General features: G+C 34.0%; 1 protein-coding gene across 1 annotated transcript in view; it reads right to left on the bottom strand.

Annotated features, from left to right (window-relative positions):
• LOC149789649 (uncharacterized) overlaps positions 1-24346 on the bottom strand; it is a 66048-nt gene extending 41702 nt beyond the window's left edge. The window contains exons 1-8 of the mRNA XM_089971672.1: positions 24193-24346; positions 17089-17159; positions 15359-15922; positions 14486-14560; positions 13367-13550; positions 12264-12462; positions 9202-9370; positions 2683-2760 (exon numbers count right to left, since the gene is read on the bottom strand). Coding sequence (XP_089827798.1) covers positions 2683-2760; positions 9202-9370; positions 12264-12462; positions 13367-13550; positions 14486-14560; positions 15359-15922; positions 17089-17159; positions 24193-24206 — 1354 coding nt within the window. The 5' untranslated portion in view covers positions 24207-24346. The remainder of the gene's footprint in view (positions 1-2682; positions 2761-9201; positions 9371-12263; positions 12463-13366; positions 13551-14485; positions 14561-15358; positions 15923-17088; positions 17160-24192) is intronic.
• Positions 24347-24793: the final 447 nt, after the last annotated feature.

Consider the following 24793-nt stretch of genomic DNA (forward strand, 5'->3'; position numbering starts at 1 on the left):
ATTTGGTAGCAGTCCGGAGATGGAAAATTGAAAACGTTTGACAGTGGGTTAAAGCAGTTCTGCATGTACATAGGTTCTTATGCAGTGCATTTCGGAATATAAACTATCGGATGAACTATATATATGGTGCTGAAATACTTTGTCACTCAAAGTTAAGGCCTAGAAAATGTTATCTTTTCCTGCAAGTCAAAGCAGTGACAATGATATAGGATACCCCAAGTCAAGAACTTGACATGGATGTAGACTATGCTCCTCCAAGTCATGAATATGACACATATATAGACTCTGTTCCTCAAAGTCAAGGCCTTGACACATATATAGACTCTGTTCCTCAAAGTCAAGGCCTTGACACATATACAGACTGTGCTCCTCCAAGTCAAGACCTTGACATAGATATAGACTGTGCTCCTCCAAGTCAAGACCTTGACATGGATATAGACTCTGTTCATCCAAGTCAAGACCTTGACATAGATAAAGACTGTGTTCATCCAAGTCAGGACCTTGACATGGATATAGACTCTGTTCCTTCAAACCAAGACCATGACATGGATATAGACTATGTTCCTCCAAGTGAAGACCATGACATGGATATAGACTCTGTTCCTCCAAGTCAAGGCCTTGAAACGATATAGACTATGTTCCTCCAAGTCAAGACCTTGACATGGATATAGACTCTGTTCCTCCAAGTCATGGCCTTGACATGGATATAGACTCTGTTCCTCCAAGTGAAGACCATGATATGGATATAGACTATGCTCCTCCAAGTCAAGACCATGACACAGATATAGACTATGTTCCTCCAAGTCATGGCCTTGACATGGATACAGACTCTGTTCCTCCAAGTGAAGACCTTGACATGGATATAGACTCTGTTCCTCCAAGTGAAGACCATGACATGGATATAGACTATGTTCCTCCAAGTCAAGACCTTGACATGGATATAGACTCTCTTCCTCCAAGTCAAGACTTTGACATATATATAGAATGTGTTCTTCCAAGTCAATACCTTGACATGGATATAGACTATGTTCCTCCAAGTGAAGACCATGACATGGATATAGACTATGTTCCTCCAAGTCAAGGCCTTGACATGGATATAGACTCTGTTCCTCCAAGTGAAGACCATGACATGGATATAGACTATGTTCCTCCAAGTCAAGACCTTGACATGGATATAGACTCTCTTCCTCCAAGTCAAGACCATGACATGGATATAGACTCTCTTCCTCCAAGTCAAGACTTTGACATATATATAGACTGTGTTCCTCCAAGTCAATACCTTGACATGGATATAGACTATGTTCCTCCAAGTCAAGACCATGACATGGATATAGACTATGTTCATCCAAGTGAAGACCTTGACATGGATATAGGCTCTCTTCCTCCAAGTGAAGACCTTGACATATATATAGAATGTGTTCCTCCAAGTCAATACCTTGACATGGATATAGACTATGTTCCTCCAAGTGAAGACCATGACATGGATATAGACTATGTTCATCCAAGTCAAGACCTTGACATGGATATAGACTCTCTTCCTCCAAGTGAAGACCTTGACATATATATAGACTGTGTTCCTCCAAGTCAATACCATGACATGGATATAGACTCTCTTCCTCCAAGTCAAGACTTTGACATATATATAGACTGTGTTCCTCCAAGTCAATACCATGACATGGATATAGACTATGTTCATCCAAGTGAAGACCATGACATATATATAGACTCTGTTCCTACAAGTCAAGACCTTGACATGGATATAGACTCTCTTCCTCCAAGTGAAGACCTTGACATATATATAGACTGTGTTCCTCCAAGTCAATACCATGACATGGATATAGACTCTCTTCCTCCAAGTCAAGACTTTGACATATATATAGACTGTGTTCCTCCAAGTCAATACCATGACATGGATATAGACTATGTTCATCCAAGTCAAGACCTTGACATGGATATAGACTCTGTTCCTCCAAGTCAAGACCTTGACATGGATATAGACTCTGTTCCTCCAAGTCAAGACCTTGACATTGATATAGTCTGTGTTCCTCTAAATTAAAGCCAGTTCAATTACACAGGCTCTATTCATCCAAATCCAATGAAAGAAAAGGACATGTGTTCCTTCAAGTCAAAGCCTACGTGAAGATGTGTTCCCCAAGTTAAAACATAGTTAAGGATATGTGTCCCACCAAGTTTAAACCTAGGCATGTATATCTGTTACTCCAAGTTAAAGTCTTGGGTAAGTATGTGCGTTCTAGTCTACCCCCGATATATATATATATATATATATATATATATATATATATATATATATATATATATATATATATATATATATATATATATATATATATATATTTATATATATATAACCCAAAGGAAGAGTCATTACATAGAACAGTATGGAAAACTAACCATTGTCACTAATCGTCCATCTTTTATATGCTGAAAGAGTTTTTACAAATTCAGCAAATTTGTACTGGTTGGAAAAAATCGAATCCTATTGTCGAATGCAGAAACTAAATGGTATGTCGGTGAGAAAATTATTTCAATATCATGATTATTAAACACAAACTAGTTTCCAGAATTTAATTTAAGCACGGGAAATAAATATTATGAATCATTTTCGTTATTAGATACAATACACTTGTGAATTGTATAAAAAATATTAGAAGAGACAATTACCTTCCGGAAGCGGAAGTATACCCGGTGGCGTTGTGGGTATTTCTTGAGTTGTTGTAGTTGTAGATGTTGTAGTAAGGGCTGAAATAAGAGAAAATTCAAACCAAATTTTAATTATACAGGTCGATATCTTGTCGTTCAACAAGAATAACTGTCTTATAAATACAAGTTTTATACATAAACTACAAATTATGTATGAAATATTCAGCTAAATGAAATCGGTATTTAGAGTGATTGATACAATCGGTATTTACGGTGATTGATAAAATCGTTATTTACAGTGATTGATAAAATCGGTATTTACAGTGATTAATAAAATCGGTATTTACAGTGATTGATAAAATCGGTATTAACAGTGATTGATAAAATCGGTATTTATAATGATTGATAAAATCGGTATTAACAGTGAGTGATAAAATCCGTATTTATAGTGACTGATATAATCGGTATTAACAGTGAGTGATAAAATCGGTATTAGCAGTGATTGATAAAATCGGTATTAAAAGTGAGTGATAAAATTGGTATTATGAGTGATTAATAAGATGGGTATTAACAGAGAAATGTTCGGTTTTTAGTTTACACAGACAGATGAGGTTTTCTTGATGAGATTAAGTCTACCTTAAATACATATTTTATACGATTTTAACTAAATACATATTTTATACGATTTTAACTAAATACGTATTTATTACGATTTTAACTAAATAAGTATTTTAAACGATTTTAATTAAATACGTATTTTATACGATTTTAACTAAATATGTATTTTATACGATTTTAACTAAATACGTATTTATTACGATTTTAACTAAATAAGTATTTTAAACGATTTTAATTAAATACGTATTTTATACGATTTTAACTAAATATGTATTTTATACGATTTTAACTAAATACATATTTTATACAATTTTAATTAAATAGTATTTTATACGATTTTAACTAAATACATATTTTATATGATTTTGACAAAATACGTATTTTTAAGATTTTGACTAAATACGCATTTTAGAGAATTTTTATTAAATACCTTCTTGAAAAGGTTTTGTCTTGGATGGAAAATATTTTGTTTTTAATCGGTCACAAAGTTCTGAACGTACTGTTAACGAGAAAACTCTAAAGTGCGTCATAGCAACGATTCAAGAAGATGAAGGAAAATGTACTCTGCGTTTACTCTATTTTAAATGTACTCTATGATGTAGGGCGAGTATAAATTCTGACATGCATATATATTAAATCCGGGGGCAACATAAATTCTGATGGATGCGTAATAATTCATAGGGCGCTCAGAGTGAAATAAACAAGAACGATATGCAGCTGGCGCTGCCTTGAAGGCTGAAAATTGACTTTTACAGTACACGCTCTGCAATTGTTACCTTCATTACCTGCTATTTTCCAGGTTTTATAAAAACAATATGTTCATACAAAAGATGACATAAGTTACAAATTCTTACATCGTTCATTTTCTCTGGCACACCTACTGATTTATTTCTGTCCGGCTGCCCCAAGGCAATGACGCTCACTCACACGAATATTTACACTCGGCACAATCAGGCTGCATGTTTCAAATTACCTAATCACTGGAATTATGCTCCAGTGCACGTTCTAGTGTTTAAATAACACAGAGCCCATACTATTACATGACGCATGGATATATACAAAGTTGTCCATCTCATTTTGTGTGTAGTAATTCACTCAAATACATTAGCAGATCCTTCCTCGAAGAAAGGTTGAAGTCCATTGTAAACCGACGAGTTTACCTTGAAAAACTGAGTCTTTACAAACGCTTTGTGAGGAGGTTAAGCGGAAGTTAGTGTTCAATTAGTTCACGACTTACATGCGAAGCTACGTATGTATTAACACACAAGACTTACCATGATAAACTACTTATGTATTAACACACAAGACTTACCATGATAAACTACGTATGTATTAACACACAAGACGTACCATGATAAACTACGTATGTATTAACACACAAGACTTACCATGATAAATTATGTATGTATTAACACACAAGACGTACCATGATAAATTATGTATGTATTACACAAAAGACTTACCATGATAAACTTCGTATGTATTAACATACAAGAATTACTATGATAAATTACGTATGTATTACACACAAGACTTACCATGATAAACTACGTATGTATTAACACACAAGACTTATGTTGGTAAACTATGTATGTATTAGCACACAAGACTTATGTTGGTAAACTGTGTATGTATTAACACACAAGACTTACCATGATAAACTACGTATGTATTAACACACAAGACTTATGTTGGTAAACTATGTATGTATTAATTAACAAGCCTTACCATGGTTTACTATGTATGTATTACACACAAGACTTACCATGATAAACTACGTATGTATTAACACACAAGACGTACCATGATAAACTATTTATGTATTAACACACATGACGTACCATGATAAACTACGTATGTATTAACACACAAGACGTACCATGATAAACTACGTATGTATTAACACACAAGACTTACCATGATAAACTATTTATGTATTACACACAAGACATACCATGATAAACTACGTATGTATTAACACACAAGTGATACCATGATAAACTATTTATGTATTACACACAAGACTTACCATGATAAACTACGTATGTATTAACACACAAGACTTACCATGATAAATTATGTATGTATTAACACACAAGACGTACCATGATAAATTATGTATGTATTACACAAAAGACTTACCATGATAAACTTCGTATGTATTAACACACAAGAATTACCATGATAAATTACGTATGTATTACACACAAGACTTACCATGATAAACTACGTATGTATTAACACACAAGACTTATGTTGGTAAACTATGTATGTATTAACACACAAGACTTACCATGATAAACTATTTATGTATTAACACACAAGACGTACCATGATAAACTATTTATGTATTACACATAAGACTTACCATGATAAACTACTTATGTATTAACACACAAGACGTACCATGATAAACTAGTTATGTATTACACACAAGACTTACCATGGTAAACTACGTATGTATTAACACACAAGACTTACCCTGATAGATTATGTATGTATTAACACACAAGACGTACCATGATAAACTACGTATGTATTAACACACAAGACTTACCATGATAAACTGTTTATGTATTACACACAAGACTTACCATGATAAACTACGTATGTATTAACACACAAGACTTACCGTGATAAACTATTTATGTATTAACACACAAGACGTACCATGATAAACTATTTATGTATTACACACAAGACTTACCATGATAAACTACGTATGTATTAACACACAAGACTTACCATGATAAACTATTTATGTATTAACACACAAGACGTACCATGATAAACTACGTATGTATTAACACACAAGACGTACCATGATAAACTACGTATGTATCAACACACAAGGCTTACCATGATAAACTATTTATGTATTAACACACAAGACTTACCATGATAAACTATTTATGTATTACACACAAGACTTGCCATGATAAACTACGTATGTATTAACACACAAGACTTACCATGATAAATTATGTATGTATTAACACACAAGACGTACCATGATAAATTATGTATGTATTACACAAAAGACTTACCATGATAAACTTCGTATGTATTAACATACAAGAATTACTATGATAAATTACGTATGTATTACACACAAGACTTACCATGATAAACTACGTATGTATTAATACACAAGACGTACCATGATAAACTACGTATGTATTAACACACAAGACGTACCATGATAAACTATTTATGTATTACACACAAGACTTACCATGATAAACTACGTATGTATTAACACACAAGACGTACCATGATAAACTACGTATGTATTAATACACAAGACTTACCATGACAAATTATGCATGTATTAACACACAAGACGTACCATGATAAATTATGTATGTATTACACAAAAGACTTACCATGATAAACTTCGTATGTATTAACACACAAGAATTACCATGATAAATTACGTATGTATTACACAAAAGACTTACCATGACACACTACGTATGTATTAACACACAAGGCTTACCATGATAAATTATGTATGTATTAACACACAAGACGTACCATGATAAATTATGTATGTATTACACAAAAGACTTACCATGATAAACTTCGTATGTATTAACACACAAGAATTACCATGATAAATTACGTATGTATTACACACAAGACTTACCATGATAAACTACGTATGTATTAACACACAAGACTTATGTTGGTAAACTATGTATGTATTAACACACAAGACTTACCATGATAAACTACGTATGTATTAACACACAAGACGTACCATGATAAACTACGTATGTATTAACACACAAGACTTACAATGATAAACTATGTATGTATTAACACACAAGACGTACCATGATAAATTATGTATGTATTACACAAAAGACTTACCATGATAAACTTCGTATGTATTAACACACAAGAATTACCATGATAAATTACGTATGTATTACACACAAGACTTACCACGACACACTACGTATGTATTAACACACAAGACTTACCATGATAAATTATGTATGTATTAACACACAAGACGTACCATGATAAATTATGTATGTATTACACAAAAGACTTACCATGATAAACTTCGTATGTATTAACACACAAGAATTACCATGATAAATTACGTATGTATTACACACAAGACTTACCATGATAAACTACGTATGTAGTAACACACAAGACTTATGTTGATAAACTATGTATGTATTAACACACAAGACTTATGTTGGTAAACTATGTATGTATTAACATACAAGACTTACCATGATAAACTACGTATGTATTAACACACAAGACTTATGTTGGTAAACTATGTATGTATTAATACACAAGACTTACCATGGTTTACTATGCATGTATTACACACAAGACTTACCATGATAAACTACGTATGTATTAACACACAAGACTTACCATGATAAACTACGCATGTATTAACACACAAGACGTACCATGATAAACTACGTATGTGTTAACACATAAGACTTACCATGATAAACTACGTATGTATTAACACACAAGACTTACCATGATAAACTACGTATGTATTAACACACAAGACTTACCATGGTAAACTATGTATGTATTAACACACAAGACATTCCATAGTAAACTATGTATGTATTAACACACAAGACTTACCATGGAAAACTACATATGTATTAACACACAAGACTTACCATGGATTACTATGTATGTATTAACACACAAGACGTACAACTGTAAACTATGTATGTATTAACACACAAGACTTACCGTGGTAAACTACGTATATATTAACAGACAAGACTGACTTGGTAAACTACGTATGTATTACCACACAAGACTTACCATGATAAACTATGTATTAACACACAAGACTTAACTATCTGATATTAACCAGTCTTTGAAAGAATCAAGCTGCTAGGTTTAAACGACGTTCAAAAATTCAGTTTAGAACTCAGGAGTGCCAAGCCTTTGTTCATTCAATGAAGTCGCTCGTAATTCCGTTCTTTTTCGGGAGTGCTCCAAAAGTTGTGATGTGATTATTCGACAAAATTTGTTAGTGACTAATCTATTAACAAAAACATTCGCACACTGTGCACAAATTGACTCGAGAGGGAATGAAGAGAGGCAAACCCCGCTTTTTTAAGTGGATCTGAGAAGAAAATGCGATAACAATAAGAATCGCGTGAATATTGGTGATGATCTGGTGTCTTGGAATACTATGAAGAGCGAACATGGGCCGAGGAGATTCTGATATTGTGTGGTTTTGGGCTTCTTATGTTTACAACGATGACGTCATCACATTTTGTGTTCTAGCTTTCGAATGAAATCAGTTGACACAAGTATGTCGCCGATCAACACCGGAATAATTCGTACATATTCGTACAACTGTGAAAAATAAAATGGCCGGGTTTCTCAGTTCGAGGGAGAAATTACATGGCTCATATTGTGATGTGATTTGAATGAAACATGACTGTTTAGGACCAATATCGTTCAGGGTTCAATATTATTCTGATGATTTGGCGTATACGACTTTTTGCGCGTAATGGCAGTATTAGCGATGTAAGAGAAGTGGGTCACGTTATCACTTGCATATATTAAAAATGAAATTGTATGCTTTTTACACAAACAATGTCAGTATAAATATACACTAGCACATAGCATGCATATATAAGGTTCGGATCAATAAAATACTTAGAAAAACAAGTAGATGGATATTTTCTATGCATAGGTCCTCCAGGCTGTGAAAGGCCGAGTTTTAACTTAAAACTACAGATTAGGTCCTGATATGTGAGTTATCTGACTCGGACTGCAATCTCTATAAACTCAAAGTTTGACAGATTTACCTTGACAGATGATGTCAGTATACACACACAGACGAAAGTTTGACAGATGTACCTTGACAGATGATGTCGATATACAGACGAAATTTGAGGTTTTACTTACACAAACAGATGAGGTTTCGTAACGCCTGCACGGTTTGTTCAAGCGCTGCGAAGTCCTGGACATAAAAATGTTCCCCTGAGGAGGCAATTTGGTTCAGCTCAGCATCGAAAATTTGAGACCCCACTCCCACGGAAATGATGGTCATCTTTTGCATTTTAGCCAAATTAGCCTGCAGAAATAAAGAAATGTATAACCATTCCTACCTACCTACCTACCTACATGCATGCATACATACATACATGATTTCCAATTTACTGATTTACCCACTCAAGTGTAATATGAAGTACACGCATTATCTGTACTTGCTTCTGGTTTATATATATATATATATATATATATATATATATATATATATATATATATATATATATATATATATATATATATATATATATATTGCAGAGACAAACAATTCTATATTTATATATGATATACAATATATCAATTCTTTTATTACAATTTGTATACTGTGCCTTGGTATTAAGGATATTGGGCAACAAAATAGGTAACCTATGAATCCATTAACTTTTTTAATTAGTCTATTCATCTCTCCATACACAGTATTTATTAGCATGAAAGAAAATTCATGTAAAGAGTGAGTATTAGTTTCTTGTACGTGAACATTTGTAGAGATAATATTATTATGATAATTTACACCTAAAAATGACATTGTATGTACTAGATTTAATCGTCGGATGAAAATGATTAAGGCGAACAATATTTTGTCAGTTCATCTTCTGAATGGTTCCGGATTATAAACATATCATCTAAAAATCAAACCTAAACCAGTGAAAAGGGAAATGTGTGAATTATGCATTGGACTTTCCATTGTAAAAGGGAAATGTATGAATGAGGCATTGGACTTTCCATTGTAAAATGGAAATGTATGAATGAGGCATTGGACTTTCCATTGTAAAAAGGAAATGTATGAATGAGGCATTTGACTTTCCATTGTAAATTGGAAATTATATATGAATCAGGCATTGGACTTTCCATTGTTAAAGGGAAATGTATGAATGAGGCATTGGACTTTCCATTGTAAAAGGGAAATGTATGAATGAGTCAATGGACTTTCCATTGTAAAAGGGAAATGTATGAATGAGTCAGTGGACTTTCCATTTTAAAATGGAAATTATGTATTAATGAGTCATTGGACTTTCCATTTTAAAATGGAAGTTATGTATCAATGAGTCTTTGGGCTTTCCATTGTAAAAAGGAAATGTATGAATGAGGCATTTGACTTTCCATTGTAAATTGGAAATTATGTATGAATGAGACATTCGACTTTCCATTGTAAAAGGGAAATGTATGAATGGGTCATTGGACTTTCCATTTAAAATGGAAATTATGTATGAATGAGTCACTGGATTTTCCATTGTAAAATGGAAATGTATGAATGAGTCAATGGACTTTCCATTTTAAAATGGAAATTATGCATGAATGAGTCATTGGACTTTCCATTGTAAATTGTAAATTATGTATGAATGAGACGTTCGACTTTCCATTGTAAAAGGGAAATGTATGAATGAGTCATTGGATTTTCCATTGTAAAATGGAAATGTATGAATGACTCAATGGACTTTCCATTTTAAAATGGAAATTATGTATGAATGAGTCATTGGACTTTCCATTTTAAAATGGAAATTATGTATGAATGAGTCATTGGACTTTCCATTGTAAAAAGGAAATGTATGAATGAGGCATTTGACTTTCCATTGTAAATTGGAAATTATGTATGAATGAGACATTCGACTTTCCATTGTAAAAGGGAAATGTATGAATGGGTCATTGGACTTTCCATTGTAACAGGTAAATGCATGAATGAGTCAATGGACTTTCCATTTTAAAATGGAAATTATGTATGAATGAGTCATTGGACTTTCCATTGTAAATTGGAAATTATGTATGAATGAGTCATTCGACTTTCCATTGTTAAAGGGAAATGTATGAATGAGTCATTGGACTTTCCAATTCATTATGTATGAATGTGTCATTGGACTTTCCATTGTAAAAGGGAAATGCATGAATGAGACATTGGACTTTCCATTGTAAAATGAAAATGTATGAATGAGGCATTGGACTTTCCATTGTAAAATGAAAATTATTACTTTCCAAGATAAGTTTCATGATTTTACAAATCTCTTCACTGTAATTATTAGTAGTAGTATTATCAAGAAAATATTTATACTCCTCAATACCATCTGTATGTTAGTATATAGTGATTTTAAGTCTAGAGATACCATGATTGAATTAACAGATAGATGTGGAATAAACTTCAACTTTTAAAAATAAAATGAAATCGGTAGTATCTTTAATGTTTGAAGGAAGTGATTTTATTAAAGACTGCAAAACACTATCAATACATTTTGATACGGTTTCAGTTGATGAGTTACGATCTGACGTAAAGGGTCATCCTGGATAATTTAAAGGTAAACTGTGGTCAAGAGTTTTGTGTATAATATGTATGTGTGCGTATTTTAAGAGGGAAAGTATCAAATTCTTCATATATGGATTATTATTCTTAGCAATTTCAACAATGCATATGGAAATTTTCGATTTCATTTCTAATGATGGGTATTCTTTTATAATTTTTGAAGTATTCTTTTTAATCGTTTAATTGACGTTCAACTTCTTTAATATAGCCTTCCTAATTCATAATAATAAAAGTGTTTGATTTATCAGCAGTTTTAATCACAATACTCAGGTCAAATATTAGATTATGTAAAGACTCAAGTTCATATTTAGAAATATTAATATAATATCGATTTTGATGATTATTAAATAATATATTTGTGTGATAGCTTCGTTGTAAAAATGGGAGTCACATGCACCAGGTGGTATGAAAGATGAATGAACTGTGTTGAAATAACCCATATTCTTTTTAGAATGAAACGACTTTGACTCAACATCTGAATTATTGTATGATTTATGAAAAGAAATTCCTTCACTTTCAGTCATCTAGAAAAATTAAAAATCCTTTTGTTAGATAATTAGATAGCTAGCTAGCTAGAGAGGTAGGTAGATAGATAGATAGATAGATAGATAGATAGATAGATAGATACCTGGTAAATAGTATCTCGTGGATTTGTTGATCGTCCGTCTGTAATGACCACGATGATTTTGGGAGCGTGCTGTCGACCCTGTTCGCCGATCATTTCTATAGCGGCGGAGATTCCTTTGGCAGTGTTCGTACCGAATTTCGGGTGTGCCAAATTCCGAGCAAAGATTTTTAAAACCAACTTACTCTTAAATGGCTGCAGACTGATGAAAAATAAAATACTAATCATATTGATAGTGTTGTCGTTGCTGTTGACAATAATAATAATAATAATAATAATAACTGAGGACGACGAAGAAGAGCATGGAAATTTTCAAGAGCTCTAGTTCTTTTGAAATTTCTTGATGAGATACATTTTGACTTTTGCGGTGAGAGATGAATAGATAGAGAAACATAACATAACACACACATAAATGTACAAACAGGGATACCATCAGACAGACCCTATTAAGTTATAAAGTGTATAACAGTGGGTACCATCATACAGACTCCATTAAGGTAATAAGTGTATAACAGGGGGTATCATCACAAATAAGACAATGCAGGTTACCAGAATAAATTTCGACTGGAGACGGATGATATACTGTAGATAATATCCCGTATCTTCCCTCCTTTTGGATTTGTTGCATGCAGGATATTTTAGTATGAAATTTGTTAAAAAATGACACTGAGTGTTTTTAAAATGCAAATAGGGTGCGCATACATACATACATACATACATACATACATACATATCGTTACGTCATACTAAAAATTGTTTTCGTCATAGTCTGTCTTTGTTTTATCCTTTTCGGCCATATATTCACGGCAATGATGCAAACTAAATTAAATTCTTCTTTGAATAGAGAAACATAATGACAAGGAAAAGTATTGTTCACAAGAGTCTTAAACTTTATTTTGTTGCTTTTAACTATTAATTATATTAATTATATTAACTTCTTGATTAGGTTGCAAAAAGAAATACAGTTTACTTTTACTTTCATCCTTAGTAATAAAAATTGAAGCATTCAGCTAAAGCATATACGGGCGAATAAGTTCGTGTGTGTGTGTGTGTGTGTGTGTGTGTGTGTGTGTGTGTGTGTTAGAGAAAGAGAGTGAAATCCCTACCCCACAGTTTCTCCGATGAGTGTACTATACACTATCATGCCGACATGGATGGCTTGCGGACTGATTTCAAAGTTATCGATCAGGTTGGCAACAAAGTTCTTCAGGCGGGAAAAATCCGGATCACTGATGCTGTCAGACCCGTCAATGACAAAGACGATGTCAGCCGGAACGTCACATATACGATCTGTTGTAGAACGATAATTATATTATCGATTAATCGAGTATTTAATCGATAAATCGATAAATAAATGTTTCGATGTCTCAATGTTAATATAGTGTGCGTTATTGAGGATTTAGGTGCGATATATAAAAGTCTAATTACACGTCATGTGTTCAAAGGCATCTTTGAATTTGTATCAAATTTACAGATCTGGTGTTGTTTTGTTTTTTAAATCTGACCATTTGGAGTTTGTTTTGTTTTTTTCATATAAACACTAAAACTGGCAATAAAGATAACATTCATACACATAATTTTTGCATATCATTAAAACCGCAGATAATATTAAACAATGTGTGTACAGCATTTATGGATATCTTAAATGTTGAAACAGCTTATGAATTTAAGCTGTATGGGGTCAAAGTACAAGGATGTAATTTATTGTCAGTGTCAAGAATACACACAATTTTGACTTCATAATAACATTACAGTATGTATTCAATATCGATTCTCTTTGAAATATTCATTAGGGAGTCTCTCCAAAGTCTTCGCTAAAAGTCACTCTAATTATTCATTGGGGAGTATCTCTCTTAGTCTTCATTATAGTCTCCCCATGTCTCTGTTGAAGGGTCTCAACAAAGTCTTCATTAGGAGTCTCCCAAAGTCTTAATTAGGAGTCTCCCAAAGTCTGTATTAAGGAGTCTCCCAAAGTTCTTGTTAAAGAGTCTCCCAAAGTTTTTGTTAAAGAGTCTCTTTAAAGAAACGATTTCGATAGATTGAGCAGCACACTGCAATAGCTACTTGATGAATTTATTGAGAGTTAATATAAATGTTTAAATGCACAGCTAAATTCATGATAAACTGACCTATAGGCAAAGAGACAGACAAACAAACATAAAAATAGACAGACAGAAAGATAAGCAGATAGACAGACAGTCAGACAGACAGATAGACAGGCATACTCTGAGGTAGAGGGATTAACGGTGGTGTTGTGGGAGGTGCAAATGAAACCGGTGGCGTCTTGGTAGTGGTAATCACTGAAAATAATAATAATAATAATAATAATAATAAAACAAGCAACAGCAAGAACAACAAAGAGCAACAACATACATTTCTTTGATGATCGGATGCAAATATAATGGACCCGATGGCGTACATTTTACCAAAAGAACTTATTCTGTATTATATAGTGAGTGAATTGGTAAGCAAAGATTTTATTTTTTTAAAAACAGTATACCGTGGTGTATTATATATAACGTATATATATATAAAGTATATATAACGTATCAAATTTGCAGTTGATAACAAAACAATTCAATTGCTTCTATCTGATCACTTTTACAGAATTATATTTTACATGTTCAATTTTCTTCTACAATTGATTGGCCAATGGTCCAGTTAAACAATAAAATCAATGCAAATTTACTAAAAACAATACGCCATTTGAAAATGGAAAAATGCCACCAAGAATGTGGTTTAATATTTCTGTTTTAGCAAAACGTAATCTCTCTCTCTCTCTCTCTCTCTCTCTCTCTCTCTCTCTCTCTATATATATATATATATATATATATATATATATATATATATATATATATATATATATATATATCTTAAGCTTCCGCTGCAAATCGCTACTGACCGGTCGCCAGATAAAACATTTCCGAAAAGGCTTCATTTATCGTTGTCAAATATGGCATGCCATTTTTAGTGCTAGAAAGAGATTATAGTGGAGTACACAGTCCTACTACGTAATCAAATTTACATTAATATGTAACCCGACACACGTAATGCCGAAGTTAACCACTGATGCAATAATTGTGAAGATATTTCATTACCTCTGCAAATCATTGCCCTAACATCAGCTTCAATGCTTCTCAAGGCGTTGAAATCTGGTACAGGATAGTACTTCTTTTCGCTGGATGCAATCTGTTTCAGTTCTTCTGTGAAGATGTTATTTCCAACCCCTACTGAAAAGATCCTAATCCCCTCTTCTTTCGCCATTTTTGCCTGTTCTAACGTGGCCTGAGGGTTCTCGGAGCTCCCGTCCGTGATGACGATAAGAACCTTCTGAGCTCCTTTTCGGTTTGCAGGTTGGGACTTGAAGGTCTCACGGACTCTTTCTATTCCTTTTGCAGTATTAGTAGAAATTCCAGTGGGATGACGGAGCGTAGTAATTCTGGCTCGGAGCACGGGCTTGGGTTTGAATGGTGTCAGACCAATATGGTCGCCAATATCGGCGCTATAAATAACCACGCCAGCGTGAATTGCGTCTTTGGAAATGTCAAGATCATTTACCAAACGAGAGACGAAGCTCTTTTCTTGTTCCCACTCTTGCTGGTCAATACTGTCAGAACCGTCCATCAGAAACATGATGTCCGCTGGATTTGAACAGACGATATCTAGAAAGAGAACGGCAATTTGATTACAATAGTGATTAGATAGTGCATAAAAAGACTGTTGCGAAACATCTGAACAGACTACGGTTTTCAAATTAATGAACAAAAGCTTTACACGAATGATGAATGATGATGTTATATCAATTACAGTCACGTGCGCTAGTTAAATCTTTTATTAAAAAGCATAAACAGGTACCGTTTTGCTGCATTACCGGAATAAGGTTACTAACAAGAAAGAAAGACGATACAAAGTTTAATATTATTTTTAAAAGTAAAACATTTGTTGATTTACGTCCTTAAAGTGATTTTATATCCCATAATAGGCATCGGACAAGATATATATTTTTTTGTAATCTATGAAACGTTAAATTGAGAGAGAGAGAGAGAGAGAGATGATGATGATGATGATGATGACAGAGAGAGAGAGGGACAGAGAGAAGGAGAGAGAGAGGGAGAGAGAGGGAGAGGGACAGAGAGAGAGAGAGAGAGAGATGTTAGATTCTACTATTACTTTGTGGTGCAATCGGTTGCAACTGTATAAACATAAATATAAAATGTGTAGTTACGTTGTGGATTAATCTTTTGCAACTGTATGAACATAAATATAATGTGTGGTTACTTTGTGATGCAATCCTTTCAACTGTATAAACACAAATATAACATGTGTGGTTACTTTGTGGTGTAATCGGTTGCAACTGTATAAACATAAATATGACGTGTGGTTACTCTATGATGTAATCCTTTGCAAATGTATAAACATAAATATACCATGTGTGGTTACTTTGTGATGTAATCCTTTCAACTGTGTAAACACAAATATAACATGTGTGGTTACTTTGTGGTGTAATCGGTTGCAACTGTATAAACATAAATTTAACATGTGTGGTTACTTTGTGGTGTAATCGGTTGCAACTGTATAAACATAAATATAAAATGTGTGGTTACTTTGTAGTGTAATCCTTTGCAACTGTATAAACATAAATATAACATGTGTGGTTACTTTGTGGTGTAATCGGTTACAACTGTATAAACATAAATATAACATGTGTGGTTACTTTGTGGTGTAATCCTTTACAACTATATAAACATAAATATAACATGTGTGGTTACTCTGTGATGTAATCCTTTGCAACTGTATAAACATAAATATAACAATTAGAGGTACTTACTTTGTGGTGTAATGCTTTGCAGCTGTGTAAACACGAATATAATAAATGCAGTCCACTTCATCTTGCTATTTCTGAAAACATTAGAAGAAAACAGAGTTGAAATCTAGAAAAGTTTATTTGCTACAAACCAACGAATAAAGCAAGGCAAACAAGAAAGCAAGCAACCAAGCTAGACAAAAACAGTCTGACAAGTCAACTCAAGACTCGAAAGCACTAGAAGTTAAGATAATATATTTGTTTTGTTTCATTTAGTCAAATTATTCAGTCGCCCTTACGTGGGAAATAATTACGGCGACAATATTGCCAGCATAATTCAAAGTTGTTTAGTTCTCTTGTAGCTAACACAGCACGTCAATTGCAACATATATCAAAGTCGTTTAGTTCTCTTGTAGCTAACACAGCACGTCAATTGCAACATATATCAAAGTCGTTTAGTTCTCTTGTAGCTAACACAGCACGTCAATTGCAACATATATCAAAGTCGTTTATTTCTCTTGTAGCTAACACAGCACGTCAATTGCAACATATATCAAAGTCATTTATTTCTCGTGCAGTTAACTTGATTTATCAGTTGTCTTGATTATCCTTCTTTCTGGACTAATTATTTACAGTTCCTAAAATTACTTCAAAGGCGCATGTGCCTAACAGGTTTATGGTCAAGACAAAAATGTGATGTCAAACTGCATCAACATGACGATAGAGAACACGGAAATCCTCTTAGTACACGCCTGTGGACAGATCGGCAAAAATAGAGATGAAAGAGACAATGACTTACATCTTGTTGTATTGGTTGGCAAGTAAACATGTACATGTATGTACATGCATAGTACGACGTATACTATACTTTTCATTCGAACCATAAATAAAGTAGATATTATAAAAATATTTACCCCGACCCGATTCCAAGAATTTCATATGCTTTAGTTTACAGGGGTGTCAAACTCAATCGCTCAGCGGGCCAAAACTCAAATCACACGTAAGGTTGCGGGCCGAACAGGATAAACATTCAATAAGCGGAAAATTAAACCTTTTTTAAACATTAATATAAATTAAAACAGAAAAAAGTTTTAATAATAAAAAATCATTGGCATACCCATTTTCGCTCTTATGCCAATTTGTCAGAGCTGGATGTTTGGCAAGGCTGCTAATTAGGGAATTTGATTTGCACTTTATATCGCAGGGCCATTAAAAGATATTTTTGCCTAAAATTCTCTCTCGGGCCGGATATAATTGTACGCCGGGCCTGATGTGGCCCGCGGGCCTTGAGTTTGACACATATGCTTTAGTATATTGCTTTCAGGAAAATTCATAATAGCGTTGTTATCAAATAATCGTTATGTTACTCGTAAATATTCAAATTCTGTTCTTCATACGTTTTTATGTATTTTCTGATCTCTTTTCTTCTACTTGTTGATATATGATTCTAGGACATGAAAACATTTGCACAAAAGATTATTTTTAAAAAAAGTATTTATTCCTTACCTAATAGCCTCAATTTAAGTTTATTAAAACCACCATTTGTTTGAATGATTCCTGGTTCTGTATAAAACAGCATTTGATTGTATGCTTTGTAGCCCTATGTAAACCAGCATTTTATTGAATACTTCTAGATTGTGTCTTTCTTCTCTGCTTCTTTCGAGACGTGTCGATGACAACCTTCACTATCCTTAAAATTCGTGTTAATCTGTCTTCATACAGATATTTATTCTCATTGCTAGCAATCTCTGTTTACTAATTGTACTCTGTTGTATTTGTCAAAACAGACTTGCAAATTGTATGAATGTTCATGTGTATCAATAGCAAGATAGATAGATAGTTAGACCGAGGGAGTAAGGCCGTTCAGGGCCATAAACACTGAAAATATGATGCCCCCCCCCAAAAAAAATAATAATGTGAAACTCAAAACAAACAAACAAACGAAGGATATTTAAAGCTAAACATTGGGAAAATAAGAAAATACCAGTGTTTCCATCATTCCAAATCAAAATACGTATTCATGCAGATAAATAATTCATCCAATGTTATCATTAACAGTTAATTTGAAATTTTTCTGGTGCCCCTGTTGGGCTGGTGCCCTAATATGTACATGCTTAGTGTGCTTAATGGGTAATCCTGTACTATATATATATATATATATATATATATATATATATATATATATGTGTGTGTGTGTGTGTGTGTGTGTGTGTGTGTGTTATGTTCTGCCTCTCTATCTATCCATCTCTCACAGCAAAAGTAAAAAAGTCTCTCCTCAATAAATTTCAAATCTTTGATGTTTTAACTTTTAGAAAGATATGGTTTGCTCTGTTTTATTTCATGTCTTCAGAGGAGGTCCAGACACTCTTTTCATGTTATTTCAAGTCTTCAGAGGAGGTCCAGGAACGCTTGTCATGTTATTACACGTCTTTAGAGGAGGTCCAGGAACGCTTGTCATGTTATTACACGTCTTTAGAGGAGGTCCAGGAACGCTTTTCATGTTATTACACGTCTTTAGAGGAGGTTCAGTATCATTCTACATGTTTTTACCTATGCGAAGACGAGCATGTAAAGCAGCACATATTGTCGACATTATTACATCGACGTTTCTACGTCATGACACGACATTTGTTTGGATTCGTGGTTCTTTACATTCATCAGCATGTAATTAAACGTAACAAAAGAAAAACAACAAGGACAAAAAACAAGAGAAATACAGACGAAAACACACACACAGCCTTTTGAAGTGAAATTACTAGTACCATTAGACACATCCTTTTAAAATGAAATGACCATGCTATGTCACTAGTACCATTAAAAACAGCCTTTTAAAGTGAAATGACCATGCTATGTCACTAGTACCATTAAAGACAGCTTTTAAAGTGAAATGACCATGCTATGTCACTAGTACCATTAAACACAGCCTTTTAAAGTGAAATTACCATGCTATGTCACTTGTACCATTAGACACAGCCTTTTAAAGTGAAATGACCATGCTATGTCACTAGTACCATTAGACACAGCTTTTAGCGTGAAACGACCATGATATGTCACTAGTACCATTAGACACGGCCTTCTCAAGTGAAATGACCATGCTATGTCACTAGTACCATTAGACACAGCCTTTTAAAAGTGAAATGAGAATGCTATGTCACTAGTACCATTAAACACATCTTTTAAAACTGAAATGACCATGCTATGTCACTAGTACCATTAAAAACAGCCTTTTAAAGTGAAATGACCATGCTATGTCACTAGTACCATTAAAGACAGCTTTTAAAGTGAAATGACCATGCTATGTCACTAGTACCATTAAACACAGCCTTTTAAAGTGAAATTACCATGCTATGTCACTAGTACCATTAGACACAGCCTTTTAAAGTGAAACGACCATGATATGTCACTAGTACCATTAGACACGGCCTTCTCAAGTGAAACGAGAATGCTATGTCACTAGTACCATTAGACACAGCCTTCTAAAGTGAAATGACCATACTATGTCACTAGTACCATTAGACACAGCCTTTTAAAAGTGAAATGAGAATGCTTTGTCACTAGTACCATTAGACACAGCCTTCTAAAGTGAAATGACCATACTATGTCACTAGTACCATTAGACACAGCCTTTTAAAAGTGAAATGAGAATGCTATGTCACTAGTACCATTAGACACAGCCTTCTCAAGTGAAATGACCATACTATGTCACTAGCACCATTAGACACAGCCTTTTAAAAGTGAAATGACCATGCTATGTCACTAGTACCATTAGACACAGCCTTTTAAAAGTGAAATGAGAATGCTTTGTCACTAGTACCATTAGACACAGCCTTTTAAAAGTGAAATGACCATGCTATGTCACTAGTACCATTAGACACAGCCTTTTAAAGCGAAATGCATACAACTAGCAATATTCCACACGGTCTCAGGTCAAAGGATATTACAGTCTTCGCATTTTAGCCATGATGATATTAAACTTTACACAATGTATGATAGTCATCACTAGAATTATATATAAAGACAAAATAACCAAATTCACCAGCACGGACTGCAAATCTCAGTGATCAGAGTATGACTACAAGGTGTAGTACTCCACACAACAAATCTAAATACAAAAGTGTGACTGCCATAACCAGGAGAAACTGAGATATATCACAATGGTAAATCAACTCACCAGACCGTCAAATATAGGTAACTGTGATCTTGTTTTCACTAAAGTAATGTCATAATTACACACCATGCTATATGACTCCATAGGCAATAGTGTTTTAACAAAAATGACCTAAATACAAAGGTTAAGAAGAATGACTGGACTGTGCATTAGAAGTCACAATGACGTCATTTTCATTCAGAAATATGTCATACCACATGTCACCTATAAATACCAGCCTATATGACTACACACAAAATTGTCAAAGTGAATCACACGATGCAAACCCGTCAGACGGAAAAACATACACAGTTCCCTCATAATCTTCAAATGATTTGCAATGCGGCCAATAAAACTTATATTTGCATTAATTTATTTATACCATGCAGTGGCGTACTAAAGGTAAATGGCGCCCGGGGAGACAATGATGGCAAAAAGGGATTTTGGCACCTAAGAGACCTCTGGCGCCTGGAGCAACTGCCGTTAGTACCCAAGTGTTGGCTAATAGCGAAGTGCAGTTTACACTGAGTCAGAGGCAGTGTTCATTTGTATCATAATAACAAGCCGTGTCACGTGGTCCATTCTGTATATACGTCAAATGATTGATGGATAATGATTTGGAATTCTATGTTCTGTCGTTGTTCTACATGGTGTATTTTGGACGCCCAGCTATGCCCCGCCATCAAGCGCCAATAACACTATCTCTCGGTTCTATTACGCTATTAAACATATAATAAAATGAGTGACTATATATTTTACATATTTATTTCTGGCCTGTGCCACCTTTTCTGGACTATTTAAGGTTTTCAGACATAACAAAAAAGGAAATGAACTGGATTCGGGTAAATGCAATGGACACGATTCTATTTAAACAGATATTACCACAGTATAGAGACTTCCTGTGGCAAATTAATAATATCCTTTCAATCCACTCCCATTCTAGCTCCATATTTTCAGACCTTGCATCAGGATGGATATAACTTTTTTTTTACATGTACGAATTATATGATATACATGTTGTATTCAGAGTATCAAGTTCAGATCTTCAAATATGCCGCTGTCGTTGCTGGGTTATATGTTTAAGTATCACCGACCTACGGAATAACTTCGTTGATCGTCGAGTCGAGACTCAAAATCATGCGGACAGGAGTCAGAGATTCCAAATATGCTTTAGGATTCACACGTACCCATGATCCAATGTGAGGACAAGCGGGATCACGTGGTACCCAGGCAATACGATTGAAAAAACCCAAACAAAAACTAAAACAATACCAAAAAAAAAAAACAATATTGAGAAACATTATACATTCAAGCTAAAAAGATATGATTGGTACGGGCAGAAACAAAATTCACACTGAGTGCAAGATTGGAAATAAAAACAGGACATCAAAACACCGCTGACCTAATACACAAAATCAATAAGAACGATTACATCTAAATAAATTAATGACAATAATATCATTGGCATTTATCGGACAAAGAGTCATCCGACTAGCCATATTCTATAATGCTCATTTGCGGTATTTACACTAATTTGGAAAATAGATAAAAAGTACAACAAACGCACAATTCTTTATTTCTTCCTTAAATCCATCCCACGTGTAAATGCATCCCCCGTTAAATCCACCTCACGTTTAAAAAAATATTTTTCGATACAAGGAGATCGTCCATCGTTCACTTCAAGTTTTAAATTCTAGAATATACACATTATTTAGCATAAAGGGAATACATTTGTTTCTATATCATGTTTAAATGCATAATCTTAATTATATGCATATACATCTTGTTTCTATGTAAAACATTTTCTTTTTATGTATACACCTCTTGTTTCTACGCATAATTATATTATTTCTATGTATAAACCTCTTGTTTCTACGCATAATTATATTATTTCTATGTATAAATATCTTGTTTCTACGTATAAGCATCTTGTTTCAATGTAGAAATATTTATTCCTATGTATAAACGTCCTGTTTCTATGTGTAAACATTATTTCTATGTGGAAATCCTGTGTTTCTCTGCATAAACCTCTAACCAAAAAGTACCAAAATCTTCACGGAAAGAATTCTACAGTGGAAGTATCTGCATCTAGAAAACATTATGGACTGAATATCAGCTTGGAAGTCGTTGGCATATACCATTCAAAGACTTACTTTTCAGGGCATACATGTCAGCCTGGACACCAACATATATCAATCGAAGGCCTACATGTCATGGCCGATATGTCAGCCTGGACACCAACATATACCAATCGAAGGCCTACATTTCATGGCCGATATATCAGCCTGGACACCAACATATACCAATCGAAGGTATAGATTTCATGGCCGATATGTCAGCCTGGACACCAACATATACCAATCGAAGGCATAGATTTCATGGCAAGTATTAAAGAAAAGACGAAAGAAAGCGAAAGGAAAAGACACTAGTGATATAAGATTGTAAATACAAATTGTCTTTCTCAAATAGTGACCATAACCAGTTAACATCAATTTGGCATGGTTTCCTAGCAAATAGTATTCACACTTCTTGACACGACAAAACTAATAGCTGAGGTACAAGAAAGCGGACAAGTAGACGACACTGTTAGATGGTTTGATAAGGCATGGCCTTTGCACATGTCTCTGTTCTACAAGACTGTTTACCTTTTTCTTACATAAACTGGGGATTCTGGTTTAAAAAGGGTATGAGAGAGAGAGAGAGAGAGAGAGAGAGAGAGAGAGAGCAAACAATATGAAGATGTTTGCATTGTTATAAGACGTCAAACGCGTTCATATGGCTTAGAACATCTGAAATCCTAATTTTCATGGTAAATACACTTTTTAAAACAGGTTACTTTCTGCCAATGGAATTCATTTCTAGATTTTTTGGTTGTAAGTTAAGGATTGCATAGATTCTTGAAATTCGTAAAGCCCAACATTGCGTTTATAAATTGAAGCACTGTACTGGACAGTGCAAGCTGAAGTACTGAAACATCTTACCTTGTGTTTGGCATGCATGTATTGTTTTAAGTTCCTTTCGATAGTCTGTCAATTTTCTAGCGTGAAATAATTTGATTGTCTTCACAGAGTTTAAAATATTCTATTACACTGTACACAACCACACGGTTTCCATTGTGGACGTTAAAAGTTTACTATTTCCCTCCGTGCTCAGCTGACTGCTTCCACACGCGCGCTGATCAAGTCTTGGACAGACGCAGTTCTTTGTACAATAGCTGAGGACACAAGCGGTCATGTAAAGTGTATGGTGGCAAGTTCAGCCCGCGGCCACGTTTTTGATGCAGGGCTATGTCCTACCAACCCATATATACTACTGTCAAATAACGCGAAAACCTGCGAGGCACGTGCCCTTAAGTCACCCGTGAGCATAGAGAGCAACGAAAGAAACAGAGAGGCCCCAGATGTAATTATGAAGGAAAAATTAGTTGAATCACTGCAACGTGCTGCAAGCTGTCTAACCATTGTTATATTAGTTTACGTTTCTATCATTCAGACATTTTCTATGTTTTGTTCCCAATTTTTATTCTGAAGATACAAAGGTCTTAAAATATAAATTTGTTACACTTTTTAAAAAATCATAGTA

Source organism: Sinohyriopsis cumingii, chromosome 10 (genome assembly GCF_028554795.1).
Source record: "Sinohyriopsis cumingii isolate HCF-2022 chromosome 10, ASM2855479v2, whole genome shotgun sequence".
Classification (NCBI taxonomy): Eukaryota; Metazoa; Mollusca; class Bivalvia; order Unionida; family Unionidae; genus Sinohyriopsis; species Sinohyriopsis cumingii.